The 17,748-nt window shown below is 41.1% G+C and overlaps 1 protein-coding gene across 2 annotated transcripts in view; it reads left to right on the forward strand.

Moving 5' to 3' along the window:
- The first annotated feature begins 1,076 nt into the window (after positions 1-1,076).
- LOC100708810 (cAMP-specific 3',5'-cyclic phosphodiesterase 4D) overlaps positions 1,077-17,748 on the forward strand; it is a 98,832-nt gene continuing 82,160 nt past the window's right edge. Inside the window, exons 1-2 of one of the 2 annotated variants that reach the window (XM_019345943.2) lie at positions 1,077-1,171; positions 11,601-11,651. In XM_019345943.2, coding sequence (XP_019201488.1) covers positions 11,637-11,651 — 15 coding nt within the window. In that variant the 5' untranslated portion in view covers positions 1,077-1,171; positions 11,601-11,636. Of the gene's footprint in view, positions 1,299-11,600; positions 11,652-17,748 lie in introns of both variants that reach the window. The other variant, XM_013273692.3, reaches the window with a different exon arrangement.

Here is a 17,748-nt window from a genome sequence, read left to right on the forward strand (position 1 = left end):
GGGCAAATTAGGACTGGCTGAAAGATCGATCTTGTTAAATTCCTCAGATACCACTGCACTACTCTTGTTTTTATTGTTAATGCTGAGATAAGAACAGGGAAAAACAGCACTGCAATCAGGTCAGATGGCATATCAGGGAAAGAGCTATTTAAGTATCTCTTAAACTTTGATCTTTTGTTGTAATGACCCAAATCTGCTGATGAACTTACTTTGTGAAAAGTAATTTTCCATAATTTTCTGAGAACGCACACAATCATTAGGAACGCAAAACACACTTAGTAGCCTTGACGCAAACAAGTATTTAAAACTTTTTTCTTTTTTTTTTTGTAAAATCTTCCACTCTTTTTTCAATACTGGACTCAAACATAGACAAATTCACAACGATGGCTGATGGTCTGTAGTATACACTCACTGGCCACTTTGTAAGGTACCCCACAAATTTAGCCAATCACATGGCAGCAACTCCGTGCATTTAAGCATGTATACATGCTCATGACAACCTGATGAAATTCAAACTAACCATAACAATGACGTAAAAATGTGATTTAAGTGATTTTGAACATGGTTGTTGGTGTCAGATGGGCTGGTCCCAGTATTCCAGAAACTGCTGATCTGCAGGGATTTTCCCACGCAGTCATCTCCAGGGTTTGATTGTGCAACAACCGTGTGTCACCCTCTCGTGTCAATACGGACCAAAAATCTCACAGGAATGATTCCAGCACATTATTAAATCTATGCCACGTATTAACTGAATTATGAACACGTGTTAATGCAAAAAAGAGTCCTACCCAGTAGGCCTACTAGCAAGGTGAGCGCAAACTGACAGTCCATAAATCGTAGTTTTAATAAAAAAGTGGAGAAAAAACAGAACCATATTACCGCTGATAAGTTTAAGTGACCTAAATAAATGACAGATAAACAAAACGGAATCAGGTGTACGTGCCAGATCAATGTAGTAAAAAGGTACAAAGGCGCTTCAGCAGCCAAGTGCAGCCAGCTGCACCGCGCGTGAAGCTGGCTTGCTGAATCCAGGCTGCTACCGACCTCGTGGCCGGCGTAGTGGGCTTGTTTACGTCTCGCGGCTTCGCTTCCTGCCATGTGATCCGCTGGCTGACGTCGCAGTGACGGAAGGGCACGGAGCTCTGCATGCAGCAGAGTTTGAAGTCTAAAAGTAAGTGACTAATTTGCAGCAATAAAAATGGAAACGGGCGATAAGTGCAGTAGTGTTACCTGAGCAGGTTCGAGCAGTATTTCACTGTAAAGGCAGACGAGACGAGACAAGACGGCGGGTCGCTGCGGTGAGTTTAAAATAAGACTTTAACTTCCAGACTAACTGTAACCTGCACCTCAGATGCGCTCAGATGGGTAACTCCTAAACAGCTTTTTAACGGAGTAAACGGACGTTAAAGACTTCAGGGCTGACAGTTTTCTCATGAGAGAGGACATTTAGAAGAGCACCAGTTTCCCTTTCACACTCAGACTCTTGCGGTGGCGATCAGAACCCTGCCCAGATACGCATTGATTTCAGAGCGATCATAAAGAAAATAACGTCGCATCTGATCAAATATAACACACTCATCTACTTCTAATAATAGCAATTCTGTTTAATAAAAAAAAAAAAGCAAACAAACAAAAGCAAACATAAAAAACCGTCTACTCCATAAATGTTTCCATGGACGTTCTTCATTGTAATCATGATAACATTCTGTTGTAGTAGTATAGTACTGCTCTGTTATATGTCAATAATACTGTGAAGTGCAGGATATATTCAGCAGTTCGAGGGGTAGTTTCAACTGTGTGTGTTAAACTTTCTGAATAATTCATCTTCCCCAGCAAAGCCACAAGGAATGTTCCCTCCTCCCTCCTTCTACCTTTATCTCCTTCCTTCCTCCATATCTGCTTCCTTCACTCTCTCTGTATGACCCCCGCACAGACACTCAGAGCGTCTTCCTAGTTTTCACATAGATCTTCCTTTCCTTCTATCTGTCTCTCTTGCTTTCGCCCAAAAACTGAAAGCAACAGCTAAAATGCTATCTCGCCTGATCATCACCTGTCGTTATCTCCCTTTTCTTTCTGACTTGTTTTCTCACATACAAACGCATACTTTCCAAGCCACGAGTTACAAGGAAAGCAGTCTCGACATCCTCATGTCTCAGCATGCACACTTGTCTTTGCTGTAAGCTTCTAATTGGATCCTGCAAATGTGGGTGATTTGTTATTTCTCTGCTGCATTGCTTGTACTTTGTTTACTACTACCACTTTGCAGCATTTTGGTGCCTTCCTGTAAGTACTATTATAATTACAATGCTCATACAGATGCATGCAGCTGTTACCGATTAGGAATGACAGATCAGAAATTACTTTTCTAAATATTTGAGTTTTTAGAGAAAGCCATGTTTTCCGTGTTTAACTCTACTGGAGTATGTTTTGTGTTTCCTTTTTAAACACCACAAACAAATGCTCTACCTTTACAAAACCGATTTTTAACAATAAAGTCGTGTGCGCTTCCATTTTCCCCCATTTCTGTGAGAATTTTTGAGTTGGGATGAGTTTTTGTTGGGTCAGCAGTGATTCGCTCAGCCTCCATCCATCAACCCATTAACAGGAGTGATAAGGTCTCCCCAGTGAGACATGTGAGAGAGTTTTAATCTGTTTCAGAGCTTTCATTCATACAAACGGCTGAGTTACATAATTCTACAGTTTTCTTCTTGTTCGGTCAGACCCGTTTTTCTGTCATGGGAAACTTGAAATCCTGCAGTATCATCAGTTTGAGAAACACAAATAAACAAGGAAGAAAATGCAGAGTGATCCGTGCCAGCTGGAGTCATTCGAAGCAGCTTAGGGTTCAGCGTCTTGCCTAAGGTCTCCTTGAATAAATGAATCCCGGGCCCTAAAGTTAGGGGGCTGTACGACTGGAGGCACAGCCACCCGAGTGAGACCGTTCTCTCTGCATCCATTAGATGGCAGCCTGCCACACTGCTAATCTTCCTGCCTCCTGCTGTCCTCCTCTGAGCAGACTCACAAAGCTTGGGCCTGAAACTGTATGACTCACACTGTTTGACAGAAAAATGAGATTTGTCTTGTCACTTTATTAGAATTGACAATGGTGAGAAGAAGAAGAGGAGGCTTTGGGGAGAAAAAAAAGAGTCACCGTGCCATTTATTGATATCTGACTAATGTACAGACTTAATTTTATCAGCAGCATTTCTTTCATGTAATTACTATTCTTAGGAATTACGTCGGTCATGACTTGATGGTGACCTATGTCACATTTATTGCTAGGATGTATTTGCGTCATTTTTCAATCATTTTAGATCAACCTCTTGATTTGGGTTATAGCGCAGTTTGTAAGTCATGCATGGTTGTTGCACAGACTTTTTCTGAGTCTTATCAGCCTAGATTGAAAGAAGCCTGTCTGCTATCTGCTGTGCGTCACCACAAATACCAGCATCAGAAGACGCCTTGGGTGTTCACTTTATGGCAGCAAGATTGGAGGATGTATAAGAAGGTGCCGCCGCTCTTATAGTTAATCATTACATGCTGTGCTGTACAAGAGTGGGGAGTTCAACTAACGTGCAACGTGCGATCTTAGTGTAAAATGAGAGGTGTTGATGCTGGGTTTATTTAAGCGAGCGGAGAAATGTGCGCAATATTTTTATGCATGATTGCACCGAGTAAAAAGCGTAACACTCGATCTTGTTATGCTCACTTTGCCTGATAGCAGACAGAAGTTGCAACTTGTTGCACTTCCACCTTCAGTCTGGCGTCGCTTCCAGTCTAACTGATGTCTGCATAGAAAGACGATCTCCTTACTCCTTGGCCCAACCCCACAGTTTGACAAAAATAGTGACGGGTAATCGTCAGCCGTCACCCAGCTTCCATTGGGTCAGCCATGTGTGGTTTCGGCCCAATTTTATCTGGCAATCCTGGACCATTAACTCAGTGGAGTGCAGCGATGCAAAGGTCTGGAATTAATTTTCAGCGTCTTTAAGTGGTTTAACCTTTCTACCACGCCTGCATTTAATGAAGCACTTATTAAACAGTCATCTGGGCTCTGAGAGTCTGCCAGCTACGCTTATAAACAGAACCATCTTCCAGCACACATTATAAATAGCCATTGCAGACAATTGCACACATAACTAAAAATGCTATTCGTGGTTCTATTCAGTAGTTTTGTCAGGGAGCCCAGCTTTTTAGAAAGTTGGTAGCTAACACCTTACTTGGGGTCAGGGTGTTCCCAAGTAAGGATTCACAAGAGATTTGTGCCTGAGAAACCCGTCATCCTCTGAGCTGAAAGTCATCTCCTGGCAAGTAAAAAAGCCACCTGACATTATTTCAAGAAGTGACAGATTGCCACAAATAGACAGACCTTTGAGGAATTGTTTCTGCACTCTACCAAAAAGCATCTTGAAACCAGAACATCAAAAAAAAAAAAGAGGAAAAAAAACCTCCTGTTGGGGTGCCTTTCAAAGGGCAAAGGGTTTTCAGGTCTCAAGAAGGTCATTTTTACCCTTTTGTAGGCAAAAGCAGATAAAGATTGCAGCATCACAGTGAGCTCTCCAAAGATTAAAAAATGTGGAAAGATCCACTTGCAGTTACAACCTGAGATGAGAATCCTTCTGTCACAGCGTCTATCTTCAGTGATTCTCAATAACAGGCCTTTTTCACAGCACACATATTCATTTGTCATGCAGTTGTAAAGTGGAAGCAGCTATTTTGAGCGTAAAACTCCCATTCATTTTTCTTTTTTCCAGTAGGTAGGATTTCATGACTCACACAGAGGCACCTCTGCAGCGCTCTTGGTTGAATCATCGGTGCAATTAAAAAATATATTGACTGTATAGGAATCTGTAAATTGGAGGTGGGGTTGGTAGTTGGGGGGGCATTTAACGATCTCTTCCAAGGTGCATTTTCATTGCAAACTGCTGCTTTTTAAACCTTGAGATGTGCCCTAACGACACGCACACGCTCACTTTATTGTGTTGTGCTATCTTTGGATGATGGCTTCCCCTCTATAGAAATTTTAACTGGATCTCCACACTTTCCTCATCTATCATATTTGTGGTTATGGTGGTGTAAAAAATACACTCAGATACAGCAAGTGGATGCAGGGATGATGAAGGGGTGGAATCAGCGGGCACGCACGTCACAGGGAAAATTTACAGCTCAAATCGAGAAGTCGTGTTTGGTCTATTGTTTGAGGATAATGAGGCGTGCTACAGTTTGATCGGGCCATCTTATTTCTGGTAATAGTGGCTCTGTTTTATTCAATAACGAGGTGGCGTCTGTCATATCAGCACCCTACAACTGATCCGGTAAAATGGGATTCAACCTTTCTTGCTGTGATGTGTGAAAAAGGCCCATAAACAAGTTCTGGTGTACATCAAAACGAAGATCACATCCTCAGAACTAGTCCACATGCCCAGGCCCCTACTGCCTTGCTCATGTTGCTAATGACCCCAGTGCCTGCCCCTGTGGGTGGTGTCTTTCAGGGAGAGAGGCCTGGCTCCGGGCATGGTCAACCAGCTCCATTTCCGGCATCTGGTTAGGATGATTCCTGGTTGCCTGTTTTTGGAAGTGTTCCTGGCACGCTGAGAAGAGACCCTGGGGTAGAACCAGAACGCCTTGTAGTGGTTATATTTCTCTCAGGGGAAAGTGGAAAGTCTGGTGGGGAGAGAGATGTCTGGATTTCCCTGCAACATGACTGTGGATAAGCAGAAAATAATGGATGTGTGCATCAGAACAGATAGGGATAGGTCTGAGTTTCTGAGTAGTGTAGTGTAGTACTTTCTCTTAAACCGGTAAACTGAATACACCTACATTTTGTGTTTTTGTTAACAGTCATACCTGCTGCTTTATTACTTGTAGCTTTACACACAGCACACTTCACAGAATTACTGCTGTCTAACAAACAGAAAAGCCAGCATCACGGAAACTTTAGACATCATGCACTTTCTCCTTTTTAATTAAGTTTAAAGTGAAACTATCATACTATTGTCTGTGCAAAACCCACAAACTCTGATAGTACGTGTGTGTCTCAGAAGAGTTTCCTGTTTAGATTAATGATTAATATGCTGAGCACAGTTTGTTTTTCTCATTCTGTACATTCCCATCACTTTCATCTATCAGAATGCGCACGTAAGCACGACGGCCTTTGTAATGCTCCTCAGTCTAATGGCTAATTCCACGTCTCTGGCTCAGAAACTTCAGATGTGTATGCATTATTATGGGATTGCTAAAGGTGCAAGGAAAGAACAGTGCCTTGTGGACAGGAGGGCTGTTCACTGAAGCAAAGGTCCAGGCTGGGCTAGAAAGGAACATGCTGGTAGAGCATTTTGTCTGACATTGCCGCACTTGTCTTGTCTTGAGTAGCAGCACTGGAAGATGATGTAAAAATTAAAGGCATCCCGCAATACGATATTATCACAGTACTTTATTCACAACTTTTTACTTTTTGCAGTATGCAGAGTATTGCAGTATTGCAATAACACTCTCTATCTATCTATCTATCTATCTATCTATCTATCTATCTATCTATCTATCTATCTATCTATCTATCTATCTATCTATCTATCTATCTATCTATCTTTTATATATATATATATATATATATATATATATATATATATGTTGTGTTATTGCAATACTTTTTTTTTTTTTTTTGCTGCAAATTATATCCTGAAAGTTAAACTTTGTCACTGTTGGTTTGATCCAGTAAGATAAAGTTATCTCAATTTAGTCATTTTCCTGTTGTTCTAGCAAAATTGTTGTTGAGCTTGTCAGGCGTACCAACACTGTCACTAAAACCTGCCATAAATGTTGATATAAGATAGAGTTTATAGCTGCAGGGAGGGTGCTGTCCTATTTTTACGAGCGTGACTGAGCCATTAGCTTGGCAGCTCTGTCAAGCTAAGTGTGTCCAGTGTTGGATGGATGGTTTTTCAATTGAGTCAGTTTAATGTAAGTCTGCTCTGCTAACATTATGCATGAGATGAGCCCTCTGGTTTTGTAGTATTCCCAGAGTATTCTCATTTATTTAATAAAGTAAAAACATTTGGCATCCCTGCATAAATACAATATTTTCAATTCAATTCAATTTATTTTATTTATACAGCGCCAAGCCACAACAACAGTTGCCTCAAGGCGCTTTATATTGCAAGGTAGGCCCTACAATAATATATACAGAGAAAAACCCAACAATCATATGACACCCTATGAGCGAGCACTTCGGCGGTGGCGGGGAGGAAAAACTCCCTTTAACAGGAAGAAACCTCCGGCAGAACCAGGCTCACCACACAAAATATTTGAAAAGTATGTTGTCTTGACTTGTTTTTTTCTTCTTCCACCACTGGTAAAAATAGGCCATCTTGGATATAGAAAGGTCAAAATGTAAAACAATTATCTAAAAGTAACATAAAAATCATTTTTATTGGCAAGTTTGTAGACAAATCAGGAATTTCTGTGGTACAGAAATAGAATATGGAATATACGAAATTTACAGTGTATATGTAATCTATTCATCTCTATGTAAATATTAATATAAATGTACACAGTAGGAGTATGTACTAACTACTTCAGATATTAGAATGCAAAAGAAATTGTTGAGTGGGGTGCAAAATGTGAGAAGACCATAACGTGCAAAGCACTCGTACTGAAGTTTAGTAAATGTGTGAAGTAAGTGTGAGCAGTGAGCGGGGTGATGTTGGGTTCTTGGTTTGAGCCATAGTGTCTTCACAGTCTCCCTCTGCTCATGTGAGCTTTCTCCAGCAACCTCTAGCAGTCCAGTGATGTGCATGCTAGGTTCCCTTGTGATGTGAGTATGTGGGTGTGAATCAGCCCCAGTGTTCCTATCAGCCAGTGTAAGCTCTATTCCCACTGTGACCCCAGTTAAACACGCTGTTAAGAAAATGTTGCACTGTGTTCATGTGAAATGCTGCAGGAACAGTCACCTAAAATGAGCCGCAAGAAGATTGAGCTCAATCTCTGTCGCCTCTCACCTACACACACCTGGCTGGTCGCAGTGTGAAGTGAGTGCCAATGCTAGATTGTCAGTTTGGGGGAAAATCATAGAAATAGTCAGACACAATCTGAAAAGCAGCTCAGACTGGCTTCCCAAATGTGGGCATGCAAGGGGCTGGAAAATCACAAGAAAACAAAAATTGCAATGCACGCTTTGGCAGGGCTAAAATTTGCAAATACGTAGTCTTTAAGCCAGAATTATAGTGCACATGTGCACTGATCAGTTTCATAATTCTATGAAATCAGCACAGGAACGTTTTCAGTTCTGTGGCAAATTGAAACGGAAATGTACGAACTTGAAACAGAGAAAACTTCTGTGTCATTGAAACAAAGAGCACAGAAGAAACAGTAGTTGTGACTCCAGTGTAATCATAAATTAGTCACATTTACCTGCAGACATAAACCAGAATTTACTGTCATACTCAGCAAAGGCAATTAGTCAGTTTTTACTTTATAACACTTAAAAGCAATAAAAAATGACAATGTTCAGCTAAAATAGGGTAGCAACACATATTTGCTGAGTTCAACTCAAAAGAGTTGTATACATTTATATGTGTGTATATATCTACATAGATAGATAGATAGATAGATAGATATAGATATGGTGCAATACTACTATATATAAGTAAACATGTGAAGCTCTTTGATGAAAGCTAGTCCATGTGTGTGAAACACAGTGTTTAAATTATATGTAGACCTGTGCTTTCTGGATCTTACAGTCAGCAGAAAATAGGACAAAAGTTAGACTGATGGGGAGAGTTAGCGACACAGAGGAAAGAAATATTCAAAATCTTTGGTATTGATTGGTTCTGACACCAGGAAAAAATGTGTTCATATTAGATCCTGGGTGTCCGCATGTGCCAGCTCCACTTCTTAGTAAGCTAGGTGCTACTAAACATTGGTACTGACAGTTTCTACACATATTGTCTGGACAAACATGAAGCCGAGCGGTAGATTGAATTTTCTATTACGGCCCAAAGGGAAGTTTAATAATCCATGATCTTCTTTCTCTCAAACCGACTAACAGCAGGAATTACAACAGCTCAAACTGGTGCTTGAAGCACAGTTTTCCAGTCCAGCTCTCCACATCTTGTCCCCCTGAGCTACTGCAGCTTGTAACTGACAGGCGTAATGGCAAAGCCGAGCGGCAAAGAGTAATAATCCGATGAACTCTAATCCAGTCAAACGCTGCTGGAGGACGAAATGGCTTGTGTGGCGTGCAACTTTAAAAAGGCAGCAGGATCCTCTGCTGAGGTGATGATTTTACCAATTTTACACATTATGAGGAACACTTATCCGTCTTATGGGCTCAGGAAGAGATAATGTTACAGTGATGGAGGAGCAGAGTTTAATCGGGAGATTTCTGATTTCATCTTTAACGCCCAGACTGCACTACAAACTGGAGGTTTGAAAGAGGCTCCAGAGGGTGAATGCCATTTATGCTGTGATATGTTATGGGGAGTGTAAAGACTCGGGGTTTCGGGAACTTGACCTAGACTCACTAGCCACTATACTGGGCCATTACTGACCACGACCTTCTTAGTAGTCAATAACGGACCCCCTGCATAGATTCATCAAGGTGCCACATACATTATTCAGGGAGTTGTGCTGCTGATTTGCCAGCTGCAAATCCATCATGTGAATCTCCTGTTCCACCACATCCCAAAGGTGCTCTGTTGGAATGAGTTCTTGTGACTGTGGAGGCCATTTCAGTACAGTTAACTTATTATTACGTTCAATAAACCAGCTTCAGATAATCTGAGTTTTGTGACACGGTGTGTTATCCAGCTGAAAGCAGCTATCAGATGATGGTTACACTGTGATAAAGAGATGGACAGCAACAATACCCATGTAGGCTGCCAAGTTTAAACAGTGCTCAAGAAGTCCAAAGTGTGCCAAAAACTTTCCGTCTTTACAGATCACCATCAACCTGAACATTTGACACAAGGCAGGATGGATCCATGCTTATATTTTGTTTACGCTAAATGTAGATCCTGCAATCTGTACATTACACCACAAATCGAGACTAATCAGAGGAGACAACATTTTCCAACCTTCAGCCAGCTGGTGTGGTCGAGGTATGGAAACTAGCATTCAGAGATGCTCGTTTCCATGCCTCGGTTGCAACAAGTGATTATTTAAGTCACTGTTGCCTTCCTGTCAGCTCAAAGCAGTCTGATGCTTGGTTCAAACTTTTGAGTTCTTGGCCTATGATTGGTTGATTGGGTGTTTGCATGAACAAGCAGTTGAACCAGTGTACCTAATAAAGTGGCCAGTGAGTGTGTACCACAGTAGAAAAGTAAAAGTATCTTACTTTAACCATTAACTAGAGTTTAGTTAAGTTTGAGGTACTGGGAGTCACACACACACAAAAACACTGAATCCCAACGCCAAATTAATGTTATCTTTTTTAAAGTCATGTATTTATTTTTTATTACCTCTTTACTTTAAGGCCGCCTGATTTATTTTAGCTGGTTGTGTATGTCCTCAGAAAATTAAAGCGCATGGCTGGAGGTGTTTTCACAAAGTAAATTCAGCAGCAGTTTTGAATCATTACAAGTTTTAAGAGAAGTTTAAAGTGCTCATGTGCCTGATATGCCATCTAAAGTGATTGCAGCGCTGTTTCCTCCTGTCCCTATCTCAACATCAACAATAAAACACAAGAGTAGGACAATGGTGTCTGTTTATGTGGTTTCAAAGCTGATTAGGCCTGTGTCACTTGCTAGATGTACTATTTAATCTTACAGGTAAAAAACACATTTGTTGTCTCCTGCACAGTGCATGAAAAAAAGGAAAAGAATCGGTGGCTTAAGAAGTACAGCAGAGTCATTTGATTGAAAAACATCTGTAAATACACAGTGTGTTCTCTTAACTGCGTAACTGGCAGTAATAAAATAACATTTGTCGGCCTGAATTCCACCCATAAGTTTATGTGTTGAGTCTAAATATTTATTCCTGAATATGAGATATTGAGAAGCAGTTTGAGTCAGTTAGAAACTGCACCCCAGCCCATTTCCAATTTTTTGATTTATCATAGTTTATATGAGGCGCTGAGGAATGTCCATGTCTGCTAATTTAATCGGCCTTTGAAGGGGAGACGGCACATTTTGTCCCTGCTGTTGTTTGTGTAATATTTTCTGTTTATTGTGCTAGGTTTTATTTTTACCGCAGCATCCTTGGAACCCACGTGGGCTGAACACTCTGCGAGAGAGAGAGTCAAGAATAATAATACAAAAAATCAGCACTTCAAAGTAATAAAAGTGCTTTATCATGCTCTTTTCTGGCTGGAGAGAAAAGCTCATTAGGCCTTTTGATGCCTCTGGCATGCTCACCGATCATCAGCACGTGGTAATGCCAGGTGCTGTTAATGAGTTGCGTGAAGTTCAACAATATTTTTTTATGCTTTTATACTTTAAATCTCTTGTTTTTATTAATGGGCTACTATATTTGATTTCTCTCATCTCTCTTTGGAGCCGAACCCCTTCTGTTAATGATCAGCTTGGACTTATGTTGAATGTAATAACAAGTTTGATGAGTGTCACTTTAACACCGCCTCTCAATTGTTTCTTTCTTTCTTCCAGCTACTGTTTGGCTGTTGCAACGTTCAACCAGCATCAATGTCTCGGCTTGAGGTAAATAATTTGGCCCTTTTCTTTGTGCACACACAGAAATGCAAACACACCCTTTCTACTTGCCTTATCAAGTCTGTTGACTTTAGCGATAAGTGTATAATATCCAAACCTCATTGTGGCTCTGTTGCATGTGTGACACAGCACCTTCCTGTCAGATGATGACTGGTTTGGACTGCCCCACAAACGTAAAAAGGTTTATCTGTGCTTCAGGGCTTTGTTCACAGTTAGTTAATGAAGACACTGAGGAGGGGGACCGCTAACAAACTCATGCACATTTAAAATCAGTTGAGCGTAGAGAGAATCAAAAAAGCGAGAGCTTGCTTCAAAAGATCTTAAACTGGATTGCAGCCACACAGAAAGGTTTAAAAGTTACACCGGTGAAAATTGTTAAACTCCACAGAGAGGTTGAGTTAATGCTGTGAGATTATTGAAAGGTGATTTTCACACTCACTAAAACTTCACAGCAATTCAAACTGAAACATTTCATATTTCCACCTACTGACCTACCTAACATCCGGATGATCTGTTGGGTTTGGATTTTAATGCAGAGCAATTTTACACCTCAAGAATAAGAACAAGAGTAAAAAGGCTGAAAACTGGTATTTTGTATGTTTTCTGAAGCTTTAGTTCCACCTTTGTCTAAATGACACCTACAGCGATAGAAGTTAGTTCACAAAGCCGAAAACATGAAAGCAAAGCAGTAAATCCTGTTAGAGTCAATAGATTGTAATGTAATTTGTCCAAGGACGTGGCCACGTGGCCACAAAAACAGGCACAGAGATGTCTGCGCGGACCCTCATGCTCACTGTCTGATAATGAAGTTTACTTAGTAACTCAGACCTGAGGTTAGAAAACGTTTGTTTTTTTGTTGTTAAGGTTTTTTTTGGTGAAGTTGGACGCTTTCAAATGAACAGAACACTTAACATGTCAGCTCTGACAGATAAAGTTGATTTCAGGTCGGTCCCAGGAGTATGCCTCAATTGTTGGTGCCCCATTTCCATCGTACTCTGTGTTTGCAGAGGGTGTTTTTCTAAATACACCATATGTTTTCTGCAGTTGTCCTCTGCAGGCTCTCAGGAAAGCCACAGTAACATAGCACCTTTTACTTGAGGCTTTACAAGCAGTGTTAAGGTGTTTGCTGTGCGTTCATGTATACACACACACACACCCAGCAGGGCAGCACTGTGCAAGGTGCTTTCCTGCCATCACTATCAGTATCCTGTCCAAGAATACTTTGGCACACTTTGAACTTGGAATTGAACCAACAACCCTGCAATTAAGTAACTGAGCACAGACTCCTGTGTTCAGTGTTGAACTGCACACAGGTACAGTTAGACACCAAAATCAGAGCTTAGTTGTGCTCACATCAAGTGATCTGTTAGGGAAAGCACACACACATGGACACACACAGTTGCTGCAGAGCTGCACATGGAATAAAACGACTCTCAACAACAAAAACAACAAAGCCTTTTTCCAACAGGTGGAGGTGGACATCTGTTACTGGCCTCCTTTTTCCTCCCGACTATCACTAAATCCTTATCAAAGAGTAAATTACTGAGCTTCTTTTGCTAAAATTGTAAGATTTTGACCTCATTATGCAAAGAGCTTTCAGATAACAGATGGTATCCTACTGTAAAACAAACTGCAACATCTCCCTGTGTAAGTGTTATTTAACCCTGCGTGCAGCGCTTGCTGTAATATTTCTAACACTAAGCTTAGAAAAGTAAAATTGCTCTATGTTTGAATCCTGTTTACGGTTGACTAAATTACAGACGAACAAGCTGCAAAACACTAATCTCAGAAATGTAACCACCCTACAGCCTCTGGCTGTAGCCCCTGGCTGTCATGTAAGTTAACTTTTGAAGTGATGTCTGGAAAATTCCAGCTTTCATGAAAACATCATGTTTTTCTATCTGCCTGCAGAGTTAATCATGACATACACGCACCTCCAGAGGCAAAGAGAGGTGTGAGGGGGAGAGGTCTGATTGGCTCTATTTCTGGAGCGATGCTAATCGCGCTCTTTGCACCTCCAGGTTGCATTAAGCATACAGGTGAACGTTGCCAGTTCTGCATCAGAGGAGCAGATTTCCTCTGGCTTTCTGCAATGATGCACACATCACAGATCACACAATGGGAAGGTTCGCTAAGCTCCCCTACCCTCACCGTTATGATGGTTGGATTCAGTATTCATTTTCCCATTTTGAGAAACGGCATTGGCTGTGATTGCTTTCATGAGTGCAAGAAGGATCAGCGTGTCCTGATGACACGCTCTTGTTATCCCTGATTACATCATTGTGCTATTAACAGGATGTGATGTGCGTGTGCTGTTTCTTTATGTACCTGTGTTTCATGTGTGAGAGCACAGTGCATAGATGCTGTGCTGTGAAGAGCAGATGGGAGCCCAGTGAATCGTGGGATACCTGTGGCGTTAAGCATCGGATGCTTGTTGGTCCATGGTCAGAGCAGCAAGGTGTCTGGCCTGCTACAATTAGCACTCTTAACACATGCTAATACACATTTTGAATATCAGGTCCTGCCTCCCTGTATGAAACCCCCCAATGTGAGATTATCTGACACTTCACAACTTTTGTTGCCATTTTTTAAAATTTTATTTGACCAGAGCATCTGAATTTGTTCAAATACTGTGGCAAATATACGTCCTTCAGTCAGTCATAAACAAAGCCTGCCAGATCCTAAATAACGCACAGCGTCCTCCTGATGAAGAATGACACGCTTGTTTGTTATGAACACCAGGAGATGGATTATGAACAGCATTCCAGTGTTTATCTGGAGGAAAGTGATTGGTGGAAGGGGTCCAGAGCCAAATTACAAGGAGCTGTCATGTGACACGCAAGCTTTTGATTGACTGCGTTGATGCTGATTGCCTCATTTACGTAACAGGCTAATCAAGTCATTTGCCTAATCAAAAGCTAGACAAGCAGAGAGAAACAGAAGGGCCTAGATGTAGTTTCAGTTTATAAAACAAATTATAAGAGCATAAACCCAGAATAAAAGCCCACACAAACTATCACAATGGAAATAAATTTGCCAGCAAGACTTGCTCGAAAAGCCACAGCAGATTGCAGACAGTCTTTCTTTGGATCTTTCCACTTGGATCATTTTAACAACAGCACAGAGTGTAATACTGAGAAATTCAAGCTGTCCCAGCTCAGACTGAAAATGTTACTTCGATGTTCTGGGTAGATTCAAATTTATAACGTGTTGTGATATGTGTGAAACACCACATCATGAGCAACCATATGCATGAGATGATGTCAATGCAGCAGTATGCTTGCTGATGCAGTAGCGCAGCCAGTGGTTCCTCTTTTTTTTTGAAGTGTAAATGACCAGAAAAGTCTTTTTTTTTTTATTCTTGCTGCATTAATCTAGAAGTGTGCCTCTCAGTTTGTCAGCTTACCATGACTACAGCTGGGTGGTAGTTACATTAAAGCACACTTGTTACTCCAACCAGCACTATGTGGGTCACATTGAGGTTCACAGATTTCAACTCATCAGCTGCAGCTGTTTTTATAAACAGTCTGGTTTTAGCTATCAATTTTCATCATTCTTAATAGACAGGGAGACAAATTATCTTAAAGCGCTAAAAAAAATTCCCCAGTTCAAAAAGAAATTAGCTGGTGGTGACTCATTTGCCTTCTTGGCCTTACTGTACAGTGGAAGTCTTCAGTGGCTCTTTGAAGGCAATTATTGTGAAGAAGAAGTGGAAAATCTTGAGTTTTCTATAACAGCCGACAGTGACCAAACTTATTCTAGTACATACTGTATTGTAGTAGTACTAGAGTATTGCTTGGCCACTGTTGGACTCAGTTAAACTGAGAAAAGCAATGCAATTTTTGCAGGTAAAAGATATTCATATACCGTTTATATGCTAAAAAGGAGGTTATTTTAGCCTGTTGCTAGGCGGTTGCTAGGCATGAATCATAAAATTTTTTATGGATGAGATGTTATAGGATGGCGTTGCAGGTGTATTAAGGCTAAAAAACGTCATTTTTGCTAGTTGCTAGGTGGTTGCCAAGCAACGTGATGACATGATAATGTCTGATATAGATGAGAACCTTCAGGGTCCTAAGTTGTACCTGTGTGCCAAATTTGGTTGCTGAGTCCCTGAAGGTCTTGGCGGACTTCATGGACAAAGGTGAAAATACACAGATATATAATATTATTGTATTTTATATGATGCTTAATATTACTGTTTTCCAAGCGTCTAGTCATAAATTGAAGTGTAGACGGGTAAAAGGTTAGGTGATTTAACCTTTTAGCACCTTGAATGTCTGTAAAATTTCAACTACTTGAAAAGTTAAAAAGATATTTCAGTACGGATTCAAGTGGAGGGCTGGGTTCAGATTCGTATTGAGAGTTTTGCATTGTGGCAGGTTGGTATTGATCAATCACAGATTTGTAAATTTTAAACTATTAAACCAGTAAATAAATATTATTATATGAACTAGCTGATCTCCTTGAAAGATGAATAAGCTTGAGCTACAAACAAATCTGTATGTAGCTCAAGCTGCAGTTTTAGGCCCAGTAATTCTTTTTTGTACACTGGAAGCTTTAATGCACGACTGTTGATTTATCAGTTCTACTGTTCACTACACATCCATCTGTACTTAACACTGAGCTGTGTTGAAGCACTACTTGAGCACAGATGCAGTTGTGCTTTGGGTTTTGATTCTCGCTGTGTCCTCCCGCACCGCGCCGAGAACACGACAAGCACTTCCAGAGAATGGGTGAGTCATAAGTGTTCATTCGTACCCTTGATTAAAGGGAAAGCGTGGCGCCATTGGGATTCAGCTCATTGGTTCTTTAGCAGCAGAGGCCTGCTGAGAACCCACCATCCCATCTTATCACGCACGAGGCCTACCGCCACCAACTCATTTTCACTTCCTGTGTGTGGCGTGGCAGGAGATCGGCCAGGTGATAACAGAGCCAGATGCTTCCTCTCCGCTTCCGATTGGCTGTGGGACATGTGTGTCATGTCAAAAAACGTGTTTAGGAAAATCAGAAAAGAACTGCTGTCAGGGGAAATTTCACCTTTAGAAGAAAAATATTAGATTTGTGTAAAACTGGCAAATGGCTGTGTGCAGGGACCAGAGAGAAACTTTGGTTTTGTTGATCAAAAGTCTCTATTTAGTCAACCAGGTTAATACGAGCAGTTAAATTAAGTATTGCATACAGGTGTAGATTTCCCAAACCTCTGTGGTGTGCTCACAGGCCCTTAGATAACCGGGTTGCAATCGACCTTTTTTCAACATGTCAACACGAAACCACAGTAGACTTTATATTAAACAGCTGAGCACAGTCTGAACAACACTGAGTGTGCAAACACTATCAGAAATGTAGGACTTGTTTCTGATACCTGTGTGTAACAGATTTCCTATAGCTGCTCGAAGAAAGTTAGGAAACAACAGAGTAACTGACAGGGAGGAAACTTGACAGGTATTTCTTTGGTACCCAATCCAATCGTCCGCCCGTTACCACGCATCCCGCGTCAGTAGAGGAAGGCAGGCAGTTCTTGAAGTTTGCATTTTTGACCACTGAACTGTGGTTTTAAAAGAGCCAGCAGCAAAACTTCTGGCAAAACAGCAAATGACAAAATGATTTTAATTCGAGATCTGTACTCGCCTGGCCAGCAGGCACAAAGAGACAGACCAGACTTTAGATGCAGCACCAGGTCCACATTCAGGAACATTTAAGCTGCCAAGATCTGAACAACTTGTCAGATGGTTGGGCAGCTTCAGAATCCCCCACATCTTTACAATCTCTGTATTCTGCCAAAATCAGCTGTTTAACATTCACGCCCGCAGCCTGTTGCAATCCCATAAATGTGTGGAGGTGAAAAAGGAGCCGTGGATTTGAACTCCTGATAAATTACATTTCCAACAGGGTCAGCTAATGCCATACAGGGTACATTTTGAGTACGAGATGCATCGGTTTCATGTCAGTCTGATACAAAGGTTGAAGCTGTTTGTTTGTATTGATTGGGAGAAAATAGGCGAAGGTGAGACAGGTGGAGAAAACCAAATCACTGGAGGCGAAGCAGTCTGCGATGATAGGTGCACGCTGTAGCCCGAGGTGG

Source organism: Oreochromis niloticus, linkage group LG15 (genome assembly GCF_001858045.2).
Source record: "Oreochromis niloticus isolate F11D_XX linkage group LG15, O_niloticus_UMD_NMBU, whole genome shotgun sequence".
NCBI classification, from domain to species: Eukaryota; Metazoa; Chordata; class Actinopteri; order Cichliformes; family Cichlidae; genus Oreochromis; species Oreochromis niloticus.